At 42.7% G+C, this 21,847-nt stretch overlaps 1 protein-coding gene across 4 annotated transcripts in view; it reads left to right on the top strand.

The window, feature by feature from the left end:
- The window catches only part of specc1 (sperm antigen with calponin homology and coiled-coil domains 1), a 62,839-nt gene that overhangs the window by 3,550 nt on the left and 37,442 nt on the right, over positions 1-21,847 (top strand). For 3 of the 4 annotated variants that reach the window (XM_049016784.1, XM_049016785.1, XM_049016782.1), the window contains exons 2-3: positions 10,921-11,099; positions 11,808-11,943. In XM_049016784.1, coding sequence (XP_048872741.1) covers positions 10,956-11,099; positions 11,808-11,943 — 280 coding nt within the window. In that variant the 5' untranslated portion in view covers positions 10,921-10,955. Of the gene's footprint in view, positions 1-7,467; positions 7,755-10,920; positions 11,100-11,807; positions 11,944-21,847 lie in introns of those variants that run through there. The other variant, XM_049016783.1, reaches the window with a different exon arrangement.

The following is a 21,847-nucleotide window of genomic DNA, read 5'->3' as shown; positions in this document are numbered from 1 at the left end:
TAGCCAGGAGCATTATGGAGCTGGCAGCCATTGAGCGAAGGTGTCACGCCTTATTCTATGTTCTAGCAATTTGGAAAAAAGTCAGAACACACCTTTATGCTCTCTGCTTGGTTGAGATTTGGTTAGTCTCAGAATAGTCTTTTTTTGTAATTCTGTGCCAAGACATCTATCCAGTGTCCAGTGAAACGTTCAAGAGTAGGTCCTCTTTGGTTTGACCTGCCTTGGCCATCTATCATTCTGTGTCTTTACATGAATCCTTCACATGCTTCTTAGTGGCAGTGTTGTTACAGAGCTCACACAGCATGAGTGAGTCTGCTTCCCTTGTGCCCCAGGTCGAAGTCCTGTCAGTTCCCATTAGCTGGAAACAATAGTCATTGGCTTTGTAGATAACTCACCTTATATGTGTTTGTATGCCATACTGGTTATAGAGATGTGCTGTATGGTGCTATATTGTTATCTGAAAATTTACTGTAAACTTTGAAATTAAGTGATTTAGACTTTGTCTTACATAGGTCACATTTGCTTTCTTGGGTGCAGCACAAAACAGTCATTGTGTACTCTGTTAAAACTGATGAGGATCTGATTATACAGAGTTGCCAGATTTTAAGAGATAACGGAGTGTAGTATGGTAGAGTCTACAAGAGTAGCAGACAAACACCTGTCCTGAGTGTATACAAGCATAGAAGGGAATGTGCAATGGAATATGTATGGAAGCTCTGCTTTTATATACAATTGGAAAGTCACGTGGCGTACCAGAGAAAGCTTGCAAAATACAGTTTGCTGAATTGTCTGATGTTATCTCAATGACTTCAGCTGCTTGAGTTGTGAAATTAATCAGACTGCGCTGCAAGAGAGGAGTTAGGTACTTTTAAACAGGCAAACACTCACATTAAACATTACACATTATTTCATGATGTTTGAATATAGAATATTTAAAATTTCCCTCTAAGCAGTTCTCATAAATGAAAAAAGGTTGTAATTAAAGGCTTTCACACAACAGTAGGTCATATTGTCGTTTGTATGTGTCACACAATAATTCTGCTTCTTTTAAGAAAAACAAGTTTAAGGATTTCTTTAAGAGAACCACCTGGGTTTGGTAAATATGCCAGTAACTGTTTGTTCATAACCAATGCAGAGTCATTCAGCTGTGACAGTTCTATTTTCCACCTGCCAAAGGTAGAACCAACACCCATGAACTTCAAATAACCGTTGTGAGAGCACCTGAGCCCAGTATCCACAAAGGGAAATGTGTTTTTACAGTTATGCGAGTTCAACTAGAAAGAACATTGTGTACTTTTATTCCATATGTCCTTCTGGAGCATCCGTTTGTAGTAACAGAAGTAACATGTAGAACCTGCTCCGTTCCTGTGGAAGTCTGGCAACATCAGATGTGAGCAGCATTTCTTTAGACATCACATGGCTTGCCGTGTTCACAACAAAAAGTATCCACTACCATTTGACTTTGGGTAGGCGGGTAATGTTTTTCAGATAAACTTTTTATCAAGTAACAGGAAATCAAGCCTCTTGAGAACGTTTCTGAAGAAGGGCTGTCAGGAGACTGAAAAGAAAACCACAACGAATGTACAGAACCAAGGCATTTCACATCATCGGCATATCACAGAGATGTATGGTCTCTGTTACATTCCTAATAGGAAATTATCTCTGTTAGATCAGTGGTTAGACAACATCAGGAAGTGCAAAGAGTTCTTCAACACATTGATCTGAAAGTGCTGATCATAGCTGAGTGGCTTCAAAGCACTTCTCTCCCTGCAGGCTGTTTAATACTCTGAAATGGAGTTGGGTTCATTCTTTTATGAAGTTCCACTGGAAAATTTCACTTCTCTAAAGCTATGTTTTTTATTTCTTTGGTGAAACACCAAATATTTAGAGGTTACTGAAAAGTTTTATAGCTTTTTTAAATTTCCATCTATCCATCGTCCAACTCCTTCCCCGGTACTCTGGAGCCTATCCTAGGAACCTCAGGGCACAAGGCAGAGGTGGCAACAGTAGCACCTGCTGCACCACCTTATTTCTGACATATTATTCTCTGAAAATTGCTACTATAGAAATAGACATCATGGAAATTAAGCTACTCAATCAAATGAGAAATTCAGTTTTTATGTTGATGTGATGAGTAAAGCTTGGGAGAAGACGAACTTGCCTGGTAAACATATTTCAAACTGTCCTAAGATAAATTGGAAACTTGAATATCCTACAGTGGAAGCTGCAAAATATCTCATTTCAGAGACAGCTGGACCTACTGTGAGATGGTCTACCACGTGGAATCTGAGAAATGTGAATCAAAGCATTAGGTTTATTGAACAAATTGTGGTGCCAAAGAAAAAGATGGAAAATAGGGGTGTCTAAGCAGGTTAAGGCCTTTGTGCCTGTGAAAAGAGGGTTATCGGTTCAAATCCGTTGTTTAATGGAGTAGCTACATCTCCACTGGACCCTTCAGCAAGGCCCTTAGCCACCAAAAAATGTTCCGGGGATTCTGGATAAGTGGCTGACCATGTGCTTGCACCCCAAGCTTCGCTCTCACCTCCAAATGTGTATGTATGTCTTAAAAAAAGAGAGCAAGATGGGATATGCAAAACAAAAGTTAAATAACACATTCCAATAAAAAGCTTCATTTTATAATGCTTATTTTTTTGTGGGTGGGCATTAAGTGAGCTGAAATCTGCACCTTGTAAGCTGTATGCTTTGTCTTGGGTGTATCTTGGAATATGTTTTTTTGCACCCACTTAACTCGCCTTTCTGTTATCCCCCAGTTTCAGGCTGTCATGCTCTGGTATTTCTGGGTGTTAGAGAAGCTCTTTGTGCTCCTGAAATCTCTTCCTCTTGGCCATTGCTTCTTCATAAACCAGTCACTTGGCTTCACAGACATCTGACGTGATACATAGGTTTTGGTAATTCATAGTAAAAACACACAAGCAGGGCATAAGTCAGCCTCGTTCAAGGTATCCATTTTGCATTGGCAATGTTGTCTCTCATTCCTTGGTCTTTCCTGAAGTCAGCTTGTACACCTGTAAATTCTCCTTCTATTTAGGCCTCTAACATACATTTAATGATCTTTCACATAGTCTTATTGGCATGTGGTATGAGGGAAACTGTCAGGCCTACTTCATTTGGTAATGTTGATTTCAGTTACTTGTATGGTCTGTTTCACGTGGGACGATGACCTTACCTTTCAGCAGTGATCCCCAGGCTAATCTAAGCTTCTCGTACATTAGTGAAGGTGTCTACCCTCTTTAGATTTACCTTGATTATTGTGTGCTTGGTATTCCTATGTATTCCCTCCATGTTTTCATGATCTTTGTCCTGCCAGTCGTTTTGTGCCCTCTCATGTCTTTCAGCACACCCACTGAAATTTCAGAACTTCTTATTAATCTTGTGACTAGATGACTAGTTTCTTCTTCTTTGACTGTGCTGTTGCATTTGCTATTTTGTTCCTTCATTTCAGTTTTCTGTAATTCATAATTTAGTGCTTGTAAGAGTCTTTTCTGATATTCTGATATTCTGTTAAATTGAGTTAAATTGTTTTGGCTCTTTCATTTTGGTCTTGGTCTTTTTTTGGACTTCTCTTGCATAACATCTTTAAACTCAGTTCCACAATTTGCTGGTTCTCTACCAAATAGCTCCAAAAGCACACACGGTAAATATCATATGACCAAAAATATTGTGTCCATCCTCCATCATACAATAATTCTACCTGTCTTCCTAAGAAATAAATGTCAGAATGAAATGGTCACATTGGGGATCCCTGTCTTCCTCCACAAATACCATCTCTTTCCTCTACAGTGAACCTGTCAGTTGTCCTTATGTTACCTCTTTCATGATGGTCAGAGTTAATCTCCTTCCTGTCTACACGATTATGCATGACTGTTGTGGCGGGCTAGTTGAAGTGCATAGTTTGCCTCAGGCATGGAGTAAACACGATAGCAAACTTCTCTGTGAATGTTGACTTTAAGCCACGCCTTGCTTGCTTTGCCCAGATAATGGTTTTTTTTGGCACTCTTTGAACCGCTTCAGTGCTCAGAGAATGCCAACAGTCTCTATCAATCTTCCTCTCGAAAATGGTCCACCTAGTTCTCTCCTGGTTCCATGCATGCATATGCTGGGCTATGATAATGTGTTAGTTATACTTTCACTTGAAGAAGGTGTGGACTTGGTTGTGTTTTCAAATGGGGGTGTAGCTACATGGTTATGTGGGGCTTTACAGTCTGTGACTGGCCTTATGGCTTATCATAGATATTATGTTTTTGGCTCCATGCCTGTGCTGTATATATGCTGATCAATAACATATTATTACTGTTTGTTGTTGTTTAATGTATAAGCAGTACAAGTTGTAGCTGTTGTAGTACTATTAATCCACTCCTCCATCTGGATACCTTCTAATTGTTATTGAATTAGCCTGGAGTTTATCTCAGGAAGCACAGGGCACAAAGACAAGGCCTGGATTGCATTCCAGGGCACACTGCTATACATTGAGGGACAGTTGCTTGGAAACTTGCTGCTTATCCTTATTTTTGTGTGGGGATTTAGCATCATGAGTTTCAGTATGTGGAGTTTTCTGTGCAGGATCTGTCACTAGTGGTCAGTGTTCCTATCCATTCACTGTCATTTCATGCCATTTTCTTCACTCAGCAACACGAGCATGGCAGATTTGTATCACATTCTCTCTTTTTGGGAGACATTCGTTTAAAATCTAGCCTGAGGAAGATTCCATAGCAGATTGAATCCAATATGAAAAACGGTTCCCAGCTGACCCGTACAGGAAGTGAAAATTGAAAGCGGCATTAGTACAGGGCTCTAGAGCTATTGCAACAGGAGCTTCTGGGAGAATGTGCGGCCCCACAGGGACCCCTACATGGCTGATTGCTTCTTTACCAGTGGGAAAGCCTAAGCACTGAGAGTGGAAAAAGAGGACAGCTCTAAGGTCCAGTGTTTGTGAAAACTTCCATATGACTCAGGTTCAGGACGTGTAGGAGTCAGACTGAGACTGACTCATTGTACCTTTTCAGTGTCCTGTTTGTGTAATTTCTTTCTGGGTGGGGAAGCACCATTTTTACTTCTATGAGAACAACGAGAATAATTTGTAATGCTTTGCCTGGTAGTGATACACACATTGGTTAGATGGATAGATAGACATTTTATTAATCCCCGAAGGAAACTGCTGGTTTACAGTAGCACAACACACAGACGTTTAGACTATACTCACTCTGTAAGACATTACACATGAATAGACATTAACGACAAATAACAATAAATAGCAAAAGTGTAAAGAATGTCCAAGAAAGTATGGAATTCAGTAAGTAAATCATATTGTACAGTGGGGTGTACAGTGAACGAATTAATGTTTTGGTGGATTCACCTACTGTAAGCAATACTTCTAAACCACAAATAGTTAATTTGTATTTTAGCCTTGTGACTCAAACTTGAACAGTGTTGTGTTTACTTTCTGGGTACAGTGCCCTGTACCCAGCCCCTGATGCTATCAACTTGGCCCATTGAGGCCTGGCATTTTGTTGGGCGCTCTCTACACTGATTAGAAAATCTGTTCAAATATAGGGTTGGTAGTTTATGGCTTTAGATGGAGGGTGTTTTCGTTTAGTGTATCGATTTAAATATACCCTTAGGCATGTCCGTTCTACAGTAAGCACGAATACATATGTATGTATGTGTGTTCATAAAAGATGCCTCAAGGATTAAAGGGAACATAATGTTAAAATACTGCAAAAATAAAACACATCCATAGTATGATTTCTTTCAGTGTAACCAGTGTTTGGCTTACTCCAAGCTGTGATATCACTGTCGGATTATGTTCTACTTATAAAAGAAAACTTCGGTGAGTTTTAAGTGATGTGTGATCATGATTGACTCACACTTCCTTTTCTCTTTAAGGGCAAAGTACATTTTTGCAGAATGAGGAAATTTCCAGTAGTTTGTTTTTTTTCGCATTGATGGGGAAACGCTGGCAGATGGTAGCAGAAATGCTAGCGTATTAAAAAACAAGATCAATACTCCATGAAGCATATTTGGCTCCACATCTGAAATAAGGGGACGGCAGTTCATTTATCTGACTGCTCACCTTCAGGTTTTGTGCAACTTACCGTTTGGGCAGTGGCTCATTTGCCAGAGACAGGCAGGGTGTTACTGAACAGAAGCAGTAATACAAAGGCATATGTGGCAACTATCAGTCTAAGGTGGCATGAGCCCTATAGGTGGCGTTTATGAACCTGAGGCAGGGTTGCATTCCCCCACTGAATATGCGCGGTTATAGCATCAAGCTGGATGGAGACGATTGGAAAGCAGAGTCTGTGCGGTATGTGGGTGAGGTGGCTGGCCATCCCAAGTTTCCTTATATGGCTGACCAGAGTAAATCAAACTTCTAATCATGCCTACATGCTTTTTGAGTGTGTCTCTCCTCTCGTTTTATATAGTATTATATTTCTTAGGTTTTGACCCGAGTTTCTTAAATGGGAAGATCAGACTTGTTTTCAAGCACTTGGTCTACACTTCCCTTTTGTGTCACAGCTGGCTGCTGGCTGGGTTGTGGCTGTGGGACCTTTCTTCAATTCTTGCTCTTAGCAAGCGGTAGATTTCGAGTGAACAGACGATGCAAAAAACAGCCATATGCCATAAGTATGTGCAGTTTAATGGTCCAGCGAGTGAGGGCTGGAAGGAAGAAGTAGTAGAATAGTAGTAGAAGTAAATGATTCTTCCAAATGCCTTCTACCCTTCTTTATTTCTCATTTTTCAGCTGTCCTTCCAAGAAGAGTCAGAACAGGGCAGCAGCTCTTGATTGCATTCGCAGTTCCCCTTTCTGGCAAGGTCCTGCACACAGCACCCAATTCTGCCTTCTGCAAAGCCGTTTTTCGGTCTAATAGGGAATTTGTGTCATGGGGACATGAGCAATAGGGTGGCAGTGGGGGTCCCTGCTTGACAGCCTGGCAGACTTACTAAATTCATTGAATTTCAGAATAGAATAGAATGCTGTTCAGTGTATAGTAGCATGTGAGGAATTAGGAAGGGGCCATTTTTAAGCATGCTGGACATAGCTGGAAGAATATGATGCAGTAGCAGAGCAGATGCTTATCAGCAGAAGGGAGTCTTCAGCTTGGTCTTGGTCTTTTTTTTGGACTTCTCTTGGATCTTTAAATTCAGTCCTACAAAGGTCCATCAAATAGTTCCAAAAGCACACAAAAACAAACCGTCTGCTATAAACCCCATTTCAGAACCAGACAGGCAGTAATAGATGTTTGATTAGCTTATTTAAGTAGTGGGCATCGAATAGGTTAATCTTCGCTAGTAATATCTTTGTGACTTTGCAGATGGAGTGAGTGAGAGCATTCTGATTTGCATGTTTGCAGGTTGTGTGCACTGTGGAGGATGTCAACGGGAAGGAAGGCCAGTGAGTCATTTTGGGGAAAAAAAGCCACTTCTATTTTCTATTTTCTGCTGGCCGCTGAGGCCACGGAAATAAGCTGGGTTAGGGGCAGCACTGCTGTCTGCGCACGGCCTCGCCTTGGCCGCTTGCTGCCAAGCACATCCCAGCCCGGGCGTTCTGTTGCATCACACAGATGCATCCTGCAAGGCCACCAGCTAGCTGGCTGGTCGCTTATGCCATGATAAATAACAGAGGCATTTCCTCCGTGCCCTGTTCAATGATGGCGGCACCCTAAAGCAATAAGGTAGCCCTTGCTGATATTGCCTTCTGAGGTTTCAGCCAAGAAGGAAGATGTCAGATTGCAGTAAGTTTGTGGAATTAACCTTGCTTTTATGTTGGCTATGGATTTTTAACAGGAAGCATCCATGTGTGACTGAAGATAACTTAGGCATTCTGCTTAAAATGACAGCAGTGTATCTTTTAGTGACAGGGTTTATTTCATGCTTTTTCTGGTTAAAAATTAAACATTGAAAGTCAATTAAGTAACCTTTCAAATGTCATCATTGTGAAAAATACATGCATATTCTTTTACCTAACTTTATAAGCCATGGGACCCTGTTTTTGGTATTTGTGAAGCTGGAGGCAGGTATGCTGGGAGCCTGATTCTGCCGTTAGCCCATGCAACTTTTATTCTTATCTGCTGTGTGCATACTGACATGAAAATGCCATGCTGGCTGCTCAAATGGATTTTTAACCTTCATTTGGAATCATACGCTCCTCAGAATGCCGGAATTATAAAAGGTCGCTGGAGATTGCTGGACTGTGTGCACTATTTTGAAGATTCTTTGTAGCTGGACTTGGATTTTGTTATCATATTTTGCTTTAAAGTCAGGGTAATGCAGCTTTTTGTGGAAAAGACTGAGAGACTTCATTGTATTTTTTGCTTAAAGGAATGTGTGCAATATAATTAAGAGGCGGGAACCCTGTAATTAAGGAGACGGCCGCTGGATGTGCCCATTTTAAATGTCCAGCCCATTCTCTCAGTACAGAGCGCTGCATTCTATTTCTGCAGCAGGAACTACTTAAAGAAGCCTTTTATGACCATTAAATCCCACAAAATCCCACAAAGCTAAAGCAATGTAGAACTTCACCTTTACATTATACTTCTGTAAGGATGCAAATTAATGTCTTTATACAGTAGAATGACATATTAGGCTGTATACAGAATATAAAGTGAATGTTAGTCTTATTGGCTATGAGGAATTTCCGAAATCGATTGATGGATTTTGGCAATAGCTATAGAGTGATTATAGCCAGGTGCCACTGGAACACCCATTTCACCCTCACAGTGCGCTGTGGTCAATGACCCAGTCACAACATCTCCTGCATCTTATAGTCTAGTTTGGGATGCTTTCCCAATGCCCAGGCCTGCAGGCCTTGTGGTGCCTGCCCAGAAGTGAACATTTGAGGCCCAAAAAGTAAAAATCTAGAACAAGATTTTGCTTTAAACAATCAGTTGAGTACTCTATGACTGTGACTCTTTATACTCAACTGTTTGGAGCTCTTGCCACTCTGTTGGAGGTGGATGGCTCTCTGTTCTGGATCTCTAGGTGCTGTAAGTTTTATAGTTATTACTGGATGGCCATTTGGGCTGATGGTGCAAAGCACAAGAAATTTAGTCACTGACATTCTAAGAGAAAGCATTTGCAGTTGTTTTGTCAGTTTTCTGAGTCTTAATGCAAATTTTCACTTTTTCACCCTCGTGAACTTCTGTATAGCAGTCACAGGTCAGTTGTGTCACAGTGTCGGTTCCATAGGCAGAAGCAGAAGTGAAGAGCTGTACCTGTGATGCTAATCTGTTTTCATCTGCTGGCCTCGTCATTGTCTGAAATCGCAATTGCAGGCCTATGCGGGGGTTGTGCCCTGTGTACGGTCTATTTGTACATACATGAAAAAAGCGCTGTTACTCCTGATTCTTAAGCAGGATCACGTTATTACTCTTGCACAGTACTTGCTGTGTTTGTTAATCAGATAACAACCTTTGAACTCTTTCTAATTGCAGGTTTATTTATTGCTGCTTTACTATGACATTTCCTCTAAGGCCTTATTACCAGAGGCTTGGCTTGGTTGTTTTTGGTCTGTTACTAGTCAACTGTTAGCTTTTTCTCCAAAATGCATCTGCTGCTGTTCATTACCCTGGCTTGACTATAATTGAACTTATCAGTGGCTCTGTAAGGTCCTCCAACTCCCCGATAAACACTATTGTTGTAATTTCACAATGCAATTTGTATGAGAGTGATCACAGGAGGAATCTGGGAATAATGGGGATCTTACTAAAAGGTGATTTCTGGGTGGCCTGGAAATGAGTGGATTACAGCAAATCCATCAGAATTATATCCACCTCAGAATCAAAAGGCCTTGTGGTACAGTGAGAGACTGCAGCGGGGCTGCTGACACCATTCGAAAGGGAAGATCATAAAATGAATCAAAGGGCCGTATTTAGAAGCACTGTCAGGGGGCCCTTTTTTATAGCTTAATTGCTGTGGTGTTCGCTCTTTTGCTTCGGCTGGGGCTGCCCACTTCACCCGTTGGGTCAGGACAGGCTGCCAGTTAACATACACATATACAGATGCTTTTGTTATCAATCATTTATATACTATAAGCATGGGTACAGAAAATATTACATATCCCATGTCACTCTCCTTTCAGACACATAGCGATGAGAGGGAGTTTGGAGACGGAGCGCAGGGTCAGCCCCTGGCACAGTTAGGGTTAAGGACCTCGCTCAAGGCCCAGCAGTTGTATGATTACTCTGCCAGCCACAGGATTTGAATGTATTGTCACCTTCCTTCCTGCTGCGTGGTGCTACTACCATTGTTCACATTATGGTGCACACATCCAGCACCCCTGGGGAAGCACCATGAGCTGTAAGCTGTTGACGTGCAAGTGACACAATGCAGACCTGGATCAGTATGACTGCAATGCCTCAGATGCTGTTTGCTTAAGGTTTTGTTTTAGGAAGCAAGTCGCTAGGGAAGTAGCTTTTTTTCTAATGTTCTACTCCTAGACATGGTGGCATTTTTTGGCAGGTACAGGAAGGCAATTTGTGGTACTGTGGCCACTTGCCGTCTCCGCCCAGTGAAATCCTATAGGTCAAATGTCAAACCTTAAAGCAAGGACTTTCTAATTAGAGTATTCATCCTGCAAATCTGACATTTGGCACCCCTTTGCTTCATAAAATATTTTTGGTTTGGTTTCGCATGGTAAAATAGTAAGGAAAAACAAAGTGAGCATTGGTGGTTCCTCTGCCTGTATATATGTATTTTGGATATGTATTCTATGTGTATTGTATGTTATTGTTCACTGTTGTGTTATTGCTGTTTATTGTTCTTCATCCTTATATGTTGTCTGCAGAGAGGTACTCAACCAAATGTTTCATTGGAGTTGTACAAATGACAATAAAGCTTTTAAATCCCTTTGTACCCTGGTTGGATGCCCCAGCTGACGTAGCATTCCCTCCTCTCTGTAAGGGCCTGAAGATTGTGGGCCTCGAGCCACCAGAGCCATGATGAAAGGGGGGGCCACCAAGGGGGGGTTGCCCAAGCCAGCCGTCCAGGAGAAAGGCCGACTGCCCTCAGCCAGCTCCGTCATGGCCATGAAGAGCTCCAGGTCTTCTGGCACGCTAGCTGCAGACCTGCGCCACAGCAGGGTAGGTTTCCAAGAGGATCCACAGTAACTGATTATTGTTCATCAAACCTGTTTACTAAGACCTGCTAAGCAGGTACCCCTTATCATAGCCATTTTCCCGACCCACTCCCCCCATACCTGTAACCACTTTAGTCCATTATCCCTAGACCTCCTGACCCTTTTCCCTGCTAAGGCAGCCCTGGCTACCCCATTATTACCCATTGTAGCGGTAGGGGTACTTTCATGTTTCTGGGGCACCACTCAAGAAGTCACTTCAGGGCTCCCTGGACCCCCACTGTCTATGTCTGTTGGTATATGATTGCTTCATGATTGCATATAACATTGATGATAGCTAGCAAGTACAATCAGAAGATGCATGCTGCTTCAGTATCTCCTAAATAAGGAATGTTTATTTAATATTTTCTGTAGTGACCATTTGTGGCCAACAGGGGGCAAATGCATAGTTTGGTAAGCACTGCTGCTGTGTAGGGGTTAACATTTTTAGGAACAAGGTCATCTCCAGTGAAGCAAGGAGGATGTTCTTCCATCCCACTCACAGCCTGCTAGTATTAAAAGATGAAAATGTCTAATTTCATCTGGCTGTGAGCCACACAATGAGCCAAGCCTTCAAACAACTTCACGCTGAAGAGCCTTCGGGATTGGTTCAGAAGCGTCCGTGACAGAAAGTGATGTTTGAGGTGTGATGATGATTCTTGATGTGGACTGGCAGCTGAAGAGAGCAAGCAGTGATGACGCTCTGGCCAAGCCAGGCCTCGGGGCAGCGGCCGTCGCCTGCCGCATGAAGAAGACCGTCACCACAGGGGCCATCTGCGAGTTGGCGGATAACCGGCCACACAGCCTGACAGGTACAGGGACTGTGACCAGCCAAAGCCGTCAAGTGTACGAGTGTCACCTTCTCTGAAAACACAAAATGCATAGTATCACACAACATTGTTTAATAAAAAGGGGTGGCATTGTGGTGCATTGGTTACCACTGTTGCCTCACACCTCTGGGTCCTGGGTTCAAGTCTCCACCTTGGCTCCCAGTCTGTGTGTAGTTTGTGTGTTCTTTCCATGTCCCAGGTTTCCTCCAGGTTCTCTAGTTTCCCTACACAGTCCAGAAACATGCTGAGGTGAATTGGAGTTGCCAAATTGCCCATAGGTGTGAATAGTGAGTGTGCCCTGTGGTGGGTTGGTGCTCCATCCTGGGTTATTCCCTGATTATTTTTTTCCCTGGCCTTTTGCCTGTAGCTTCCAGGATAAACTCTGGACCACCACGATTCTCCATAGGACAGGCGGGTGTAGAAAAATGGAGGAGATGGATGTTTAATAATGACATATTATCCATCCATCCATCCATTTTCCAAACCGCTTATCCTACTGGGTCGCGGGGGTCCGGAGCCTATCCCGGAAGCAACAAACAACAAACAAACAAATTTATTTTTATATAGCGCATTATCACAACATTACATTGTCTCATATGGAAGATTATAAGCACAAAAATTCAAATGGCAATTCATTTTGCAATTGTCAATTCAATATTCAACCAGAGCATGCATTTGTCATTTCAATATTTAATCTGTGCATGTAATTTGAAAATATATTTTGCAATCGGCAATTCAATGTGCAAAGTGCCTATGAAATCCTTAATTAATTTCATAATGTTTTGAATAAAAAATAGAATGACAATTCACTGAATTGCATTTCGTTTTGCCATGGGCTTTTTGCCTCTTTATTCAAATGGCAATTCATTTGGCAATTGTCAATTCAATATTCAATCAGAGCATGCATTTGTCATTTCAATATTTAATCTGTGCATGTAATTTGAAAATACATTCTGCAATCGGCATTTCAATGTGCAAAGTGCTTATGAAATCCTTAATTCATTTAAAAATATTTTGAATAACAAATAGAATAACAAATCACTGAATTGCATTTCGTATTACCATGGGCTTTTTGCCTCTTTATTCAAATGGCAATGGCGTCCCCGGGAATTGCATTGCATGTTGGGGAGAAAACTCAATTTGCAATTCCCAACTGTCAGACCGCTCATCAAGGTGGACCTTCATTAACGACGTCACTTCCTTGTTTAGGGCCTCGCTACCATTCAACGGATTTGTTCGTTTAGTTAGAATGAGTAAACCCCCTTTATCTTCTTTATTATTTTTTTTTATTTTTTTATTATTATTTTTATTATTTGTAATAATTATAACTAGTTGCACTTTTCCTTATTTGATTGTAACATGCTGATTATATCATTGCAATAACATGCTTTTACCACAGGAGGTGTGATATATTGTTATGTAGACTTTTATAAGTAACTGTTTGTTTGAGTTTGTAATTGTTTTGCTCTAAATAAAGTTCTTTAAAACGTAAAAAAAAAAAAAAGTTAGAATGAGTAATGGCGGCAGAAGAGCTTGCAGTAAATATTTCTGCCTTAGCAGATGACATGGAAATTAATCGGGTATCAGCAGTAGATGCGTTTGATAGGTTGTTTGTGTTGTCACAGAGGGTAACCAACTGCGTGACTTGATGTAACGCCTGAGCTACATTAGTTTGCACCCTTCTCATATCAAGTCCAGTTAAGATTGTAAGTTCCTCTACCGTCTGTGACAACACAAACAACCTATCAAACGCATCTACTGCTGATGGGTTTACTCATTCTAACTAAACGAACAAATCCGTTGAATGGTAGCGAGGCCCTAAACAAGGAAGTGACGTCGTTAATGAAGGTCCACCTTGATGAGCGGTCTGACAGTTGGGAATTGCAAATTGAGTTTTCTCCCCAACATGCAATGCAATTCCCGGGGACGCCATTGCCATTTGAATAAAGAGGCAAAAAGCCCATGGTAATACGAAATGCAATTCAGTGATTTGTTATTCTATTTGTTATTCAAAATATTTTTAAATGAATTAAGGATTTCATAAGCACTTTGCACATTGAAATGCCGATTGCAGAATGTATTTTCAAATTACATGCACAGATTAAATATTGAAATGACAAATGCATGCTCTGATTGAATATTGAATTGACAATTGCTAAATGAATTGCCATTTGAATAAAGAGGCAAAAAGCCCATGGCAAAACGAAATGCAATTCAGTGAATTGTCATTCTATTTTTTATTCAAAACATTATGAAATTAATTAAGGATTTCATAGGCACTTTGCACATTGAATTGCCGATTGCAAAATATATTTTCAAATTACATGCACAGATTAAATATTGAAATGACAAATGCATGCTCTGGTTGAATATTGAATTGACAATTGCAAAATGAATTGCCATTTGAATTTTTGTGCTTATAATCTTCCATAGTCTCAAAGCGCTTTACAGCATCCTCAACCAAAGCCCCCAGTGAGTAAGCCATAGGCGACAGTGGCAAGGAAAAACTCCCTAGAAGGAAGAAACCTTGGGAGGGACCGGACTCAAAGGGGGAGCCCATCCTCCAGGGGCCGGCAGGGATAGTCAAATAGAGAGATGGTTAAGTGCCAGAGATGGGGAAGCGCCAAGTCACATTGTCCCAATCATAAGATTTGGGAAATTACTGGAGAGCAAGGAAGATGACAAGCCAATGCCGATGCCAAGTCTTCTTCCAATCGCCAGGCAAATGGGCACGAGGCAGGGAACAACCCAGGATGGGGGGCCAACCCATCGCAGGGCACACTCACACACCATTCACTCACACATGCACACCTACGGGCAATTTAGCAAGTGAAATTAGCATCAGCATGTTTTTGGACTGTGGGGGGAAACCGGAGTACCCGGAGGAATCCCCACGATGACATGGGGAGAACATGCAAACTCCACACACATGTAACCCAGACGGAGACTCGACCCCGGGTCCCAGAGGTGTGAGGCAACAGTGCTAACCACTGCACCACCGTGCCGCCCCCATGACATATTATATCATTTGAATATGATCTTTAAAAAAAGGATACTTTCTTGTGTTTTAATACATAACACATCTATCTATCTATCAACTGCTTATCCTGCTGAAGGCCTTGATCCTATCTCAGGCTGCACTGGACACATGGCTGGGGTCCACCCTGGGCAGGATGCCAGTCCATCACAGGGCACAGGGAAGGGGACACCCTGGATTCGATGCCAGTCCATCATAGGGCACAGGGAAGGGGACACCCTGGATGGGATGCCAGTTCATCACAGGGCACAGGGAAGGGACACCCTGGATGGGATGCCAGTCCATCACAGGGCACAGGGAAGGGAACATCCTGGACGGGATGCCAGTCCATCACAGGGCACAGGGAAGGGAACATCCTGGATTGGATGCCAGTCCATCACAGGCCAGTTTTAGAGATAGCTTGTCTTTATTCTGTGGGTAGGACACGTTCATGATATGGAGGGAGAACACCAGCTCCAACATAAAAAATAGAAGTGGGATGTGAACCCCACCCCAGGGCGTGTGAGACAACAGTTCTAACAGCTGAGCCTTCATGCCACACACAATTATAACTACAGCATGAACATTTTTTTTGTAAAAAAAGCAGTTCAATACACAACCACTAGGTGGCATAGTTCATCAAAGTTTATCCATCAAACAAACTCGTTGTAGAGCTTGGAGTAATTTGGTTTTTGTTTCATTGTGGTCTGTTTTAAACTCAGCTCAGGAACTGCAGTATGTGTCAGTTGTAGAATGACATGGATCTACACTAACGCATAATCCATCTGCACATTCTGCAACATCTGTGCTGTATCTTGCCGTCCTTTACAGGCATTCCACCCCTGTCACACAGATCACATGTGATTTATATCCACACTCACTATACACTTGTGGGTAACGGTCGGTGGGTGACTGTCTGTGTGCTGCTGTACAGGGACGATGTACTCGGCCTGTAGGTGTGCTGTTGTACGGGGACGATGTATTCGGCCTGTAGGTGTGCTGTTGTACGGGGACGATGTATTCGGCCTGTAGGTGTGCTGTTGTACGGGGACGATGTATTCGGCCTGTAGGTGTGCTGTTGTACGGGGACGATGTACTCAGCCTGTTGGTGTGCTGTTGTACAGGGACGATGTACTTGGCCTGTTGGTGTGCTGCTGTACGGGGACGATGTACTCGGCTTGTTGGTGTGCTGCTGTACAGGGATGATGTACTCAGCCTGTCGGCTTGCTGCTGTACGGGGACGATGTACTCGGCCTGTTGGTGTGCTGCTGTACAGGGATGATGTACTCAGCCTGTCGGCTTGCTGCTGTACAGGGACGATGTACTCGGCCTGTTGGCGTGCTGCTGTACAGGGATGATGTACTCAGCCTGTCGGCTTGCTGCTGTACAGGGACGATGTACTCGGCCTGTTGGTGTGCTGCTGTACAGGGACGATGTACTCGGCCTGTTGGCGTGCTGCTGTACGGGGACGATGTACTCGGCCTGTTGGTGTGCTGCTGTACAGGGACGATGTACTCGGCCTGTTGGTGTGCTGTTGTACAGGGACGATGTACTCGGCCTGTTGGTGTGCTGTTGTACGGGGACGATGTACTCGGCCTGTCGGCGTGCTGCTGTACGGGGACGATGTACTCGGCCTGTTGGTGTGCTGTTCTATATTTGTTGTTCTGTACCCAGACCTTCGTGATTCTCCTCAGTGACGACTTACTCGAGTGCCTTTATTGGAGGATTCCCAGGCAGCAGAATTGCTCATTCTAGCAGAGGATTCCCTTTGTTGATATTAGGCGAAGCAGACAGGAAGCGAAGGGATTAACCTAGCATGTTATCTCAGCATGTTATCTCTTTGGGCTGTTTTTCTCTCATCCATTTTAACACAACCAAATAGTAACAAAAAACTTTAAAAACATTCTATAGCCTCTCTTATTTTGAGAATAAATTTTGGTGAAATTGTCATAGGTAAACTATTGTATAAATTTACACGAATGACCTTTGCATGCATGACTGCACCTGTTTAAGTCTGTTAAGTGAGACGATCCTGTATTGGGTGATTTCAGATGTGCTGTCGACCTGGTTAATTGGTTAGCTAAACAATGTGATGTTTCATGAAGGTGAAATAAATAAAATGTGAAAGATATTTTTTAAGTGGCGTGGGAAGTTGCATTGTTACAGAAAATTAAGTCTTAAAAATGAAATGTTGATCATGAGAATTATAAGGTGCTGAAATTAATGGAGTGGAGTAATGAAGGAAGAGCAGGAGTGAGTGCTCTATACCAGTATTTCCCAATCCTGTCTTCGGGGACCCATGATCGTTCCATGTTTTTGCTCCCTCCCAGCTCCTCGCCAGACAGTCCACATTTTTGTTACCGGAAGCTGAGAGGGAACTTGGACTGTTTGTGGGTCCCCGAGGATCGGAATGGGGAAACCATGATGTATCTACACTATGTAGCTAAATATCTTAATTGTTGGTTGTTCTCTCTTTTAGTTTGAATACTTAGTCTCACAATAATGCACAGACCTTATCTTGAGTCACCTGAACAGTTCAAACAGTCACATTATTGCTAAATGATAACTGAGAAAATGGTGCGTTTAGGGATATCTTCGGGCAAATGACTGAAACGCGACTTGATGACGTTGTCTAGAAGGTCTAGAGAAAGAATTTTCGTCACCAAAGTGAAGAACTGGGAAACTCAGGAACAGGAAGCTTGAAGCAATCAAACTGAGTGCCGCAGAAAGGGGTGAAAAGTGAGGCAGCTATACATCAGGCTTGGCAACACCAATATAGCTTCATTTAATCCCGGAGCTGGCAGCCATAATACTGTATACACACACTTGGTATCATTGCCTAATTAAAATGGGTTTAAATGAGATTATTTTAGCTTAATACAAATATTTCATCCTTGAATAAAGTGTTCTTATCTACATATCAAAGTTGTATTTATTAAAATGGTAAAGCTTAGGTATATCTTGTCTTAAAAGCTGTAGCATCATCAGAATTTACTTCAGGTTTACGTGGTATTGGCTGAAGCATCACAAAAGTTTACCTCTCAATTTCAGTTTTAATTAAGTGAAATAAGTGCTATTCTCTGCCGAGCAAACAGAAAAGTTGGTATCTGATAAGCAACTGTGTTGTCAGGCTAAGAAACGATTGCCAGAAATAAGCAAATGCTGAATTGGGGTATTCATGGATGAGGCTGAGGAGGGTCATTGTGACAGGAAGGCAGGGCCCCTGTCCCTAGGATATCATTGTGAATGAAGTGGCTTCGTCTTGGTGTCAGAACAGCACGTGGGGGGCAGGGTGCATCGTTAAGAAAGCAGAGTCTTGCTGGGGGTGGCTCAATTAGCCTCTGTCAAGTGGATTCCTGAGGCCCTGCGCTCATTTCCAGCAGTAATTAAAGGCGGGAAGCATTATCATGGTGTCTGCAGCAATACTGGGAGCCTGTCAACTGTCTGAAAGCATTCCTAACTGCGCATGTCAACTTTCAGGGGTTTAAATCCTCCAGCAGCATATCAAAGTGTATGCAAGGGGGTCTCATGATAAATTAATTTTTATTCCACATTTTCAGATATGCTAAACAAATGCTGGCAGTAGGTATGAAATGTGCTTGGTCAGTAAATAAAACAACTAAATGATTTCAACTCTGTACCTTACACCTTCAGAAATTTGCAGGCTGCGATGTCAACTTGTCAGTGTGGTGCAGTAATTTAGGCGCATGCCTGATTTTTAATTCTGCAGAAAGCCGGGGCCACGATAGAGAAACATACATGGATTTTTTATAGAAAAAAAGCTTTTATGATTTATGGGAGCATGCGACAGAAATTTTACTGCAGTGACTTGATCTGCAGGATCAAGGGAGACAGATAATATTGATACGATATATAAGAAATTGTGTCACAGAAAGTGTCTGTATAACAATGCAATATGGTAAGAGTGCCGCATGTCAAAAAGGTGCAAATAGCAGATTGAGCTATGACTGGATCGAAGGATCCTGTTCCACGTTGGTGCAGGGTGTCATTTTGAAGTTTCAGACACCCTGGCTGTTGTGAAACAGTTTATCCTACTGTTTCTCCACTCAGGCCCATAATTCCTTCTTGTTGCCCAGATGCCTGCATACACTGATGAATGAAGGGGCCCCTCCTAGTGTATCCTTACGTCTCATGACGAGGGAGGGTGTCATGGGGTTTCTGTGAATATATTGCTAGTGGCCGTTTCCTGACAATCACCCTTTTGCGTGTTCTGTTACAGTCTTAGTTATAGAACTGCAAACTTTGCGTCACGTGACCCCAGAGGCCTGCTCTCATCATGCGCAGTGTGAAACCAGGGAGAGTGTGGAGGTCTTGGGGAGGGCCCCACCTCCCATCCCCCCACTCATCTATATTAAGAAGCAAAGTGTCAGATTGTCTCTAACCTATAGGTTAGAGAGTTTTCTGGTTATCCTGTATGCTGCTCAGTGTGCCTTCTGAACTCAACCCTGAAGCATAAAAGGGCCCCGTTCCATCTTCCAATCCCCTTGCACTGTGGGTCACCATCCAGAAGACCAATCTTTCTACATGGAGTGTCTTGCCCACAAGACACAGAGCCTAAACGCCAGCAGAAGCTCCTGAACTGACACTCGCCTCCGCTGATTCTGACCTGATGCTTCCTGTTTTAGGATCTGCTTAAGGAGCAATAATTGCTAAAGGGCCACCCAGTGCACAGAAGGGTTTACTACAAGAACTTCTGCAGTTCAGCTCTGCCTTTAGACTATGCTGATGGGAAGTATAATTAGTAAGAGGTGTTGCTGATGCAGAACCTTGATGCAGGTTCCTTAATCAGAGTGAAGAGATGGTCTGTTTATCTTGTGATTTGGTACAGCTGTCTTCATACACTTGTCTAAAAGTGACTGTAGTGTTCCTGTAAAAGCCCATACCGCCTTCCACGTAATTCATATCAATCACATACCTGAGGTATTTGCAGGTAAAGGTATAAATGCCTGAGAGAGGCTGGAATAACAGCCGAATAAAGCCTTCAGATTTTGGGTGTGTCAGCTAATCTCAGCCCTCCACACCTGACTGCATTCAGGCACAGCAGCTGAAACCAGCAATTCCTGTGGGACATGTATTGCTGCCCGTTCAAGTGTCTGTGGGTGGATCCTCCTGGGTTATGTACCTAATAGACATGGGGTGATTAGTGATGGTGTCAGCATTCTGATGCTTTTCTCTTGGGCTTTTCAAATTGTTAAAGAAATGTCTCCTAATTGATAAAGCTCTTGATTCTAAGGATATTCATGTTACAGGGATTTGGCTGTGCACTGGTCTTAACAGGGTTAATAGTTAAGTGTGTCATCTTCCACATCTTATGATTTGGACAGTGTGACTTGGCACTTAACCGTCTCTCCTATTTGACTCTCCCTGCCGGCCCCTGGAGGATGGGCTCCCCCTTTGAGTCTGGTCCCTCCCAAGGTTTCTTCCTTCTAGGGAGTTTTTTCCTTGCAACTGTCGCCTATGGCTTACTCACTGGGGGCTTTGGGTGAGGATGCTGTAAAGCGCTTTGAGACGATGTAATGTCGTGATACTGCGCTATACAAAAATAAATTTGTTTTTGTTTGTTAAGTGAGCGCATTAGTTCATCTGGCAATTTCTCTGTTCTTTGCTTTCAGATGGAAAACATTTGTTGAATTGTTTTGAATTTAATTCAGGTGCAGGTGCCTTTGAAGCTGCAGTGTCCTTTTGTAATGCTTGTAACTGTCTTTCTGAATTCAGTGCCTGAAGACCAGGGTTAGAATTATTTGAGCTGAAGCTGTTCATCCATTCATGATTTATATCTGTGTCTAAAAAACTGTATTTAAAAAAAAAAAGTTACACAATCAGACTTTTCTCAGACTTTTTCATCTTTTTCAACCTTTTTCGAGTTTTTTTTCCTGCCGCATGTCACCGTTTTCCTGAGTGGTGGAGTCCACAGTGAGGCAATATGACAGTCACTCACTCATGTAACATGATTCATTTGTTTAGACATGAGCGTCCCCCTCTAGTGTCATTCCTATTAAGTGCAACTATGCCAGCAATATACTATGTGCTCTTTGGATCAGCGTGCTTCATACATATGTGGAACGTGAATGTGGCCGAGCACAGTGTCGTTGCCATGCAGTTCCCAGCATTGCTCGCATACACCTGTAATGGAGGTCGGTCGGATGCCGTTCGGTTCCCAGCGTTGGATATGTACCATTCCCTTCATGGCTTATTGTTAAACCAGTTATCACTTAACTCCGCTTAAGGAGCGGGATATATTTGGAAAATCTTTCAGGAGAATTATGATTCTTTGAGGGGCTACAGAGTACATTCCTGGGCAAAAAATGAACCGAATCCAAATTGTAGAACACTAAGCTTTGACCCATTTTTTGTCCAGGAATGTGTGCCTTGCCGCCTTTTTTATTCTGTATTTATATCAAATACGTATCTGCTGTGGTTCTAAGAATGGAGGTATGAAATTATACTTGTTACTTCTTCAGCCATAGTAACTGGCCGGCTGTGAAATGAAAGCTGAACAGTGTGCCTGTCCCCGGCAGCTGTCTCTTTGCCTTTCCGCCTGTAAAACAGTCAGTCGCCCAAGCTGAGGCCTTGCTGTGGGCAGAGAGTGAGTCCTATCTCCTCCATTGGAGATGGATGCTTTTTCCAGCCCCTATGTCTGGCTGTGACCTGGCATAAGGCTGGGCATCCCAGTGGGGCTATGCTTTCACAGGCCCTCTTCCCTTTCCTCCATATTTAATGCGATGACCCCCCTCCCTACCAATTACATTCCACTTCTGTCATCCTGCGTTACTTCCGCACAGTACCCAGCATCCCCGCAGCATCCCCTGCCCCCGCATCCTCTCATTACCCACTGGGATTAACATGCAG

This window comes from Brienomyrus brachyistius, chromosome 6 (genome assembly GCF_023856365.1).
Source record: "Brienomyrus brachyistius isolate T26 chromosome 6, BBRACH_0.4, whole genome shotgun sequence".
Classification (NCBI taxonomy): Eukaryota; Metazoa; Chordata; class Actinopteri; order Osteoglossiformes; family Mormyridae; genus Brienomyrus; species Brienomyrus brachyistius.
This window is presented reverse-complemented; position numbering and strand designations above follow the sequence as displayed.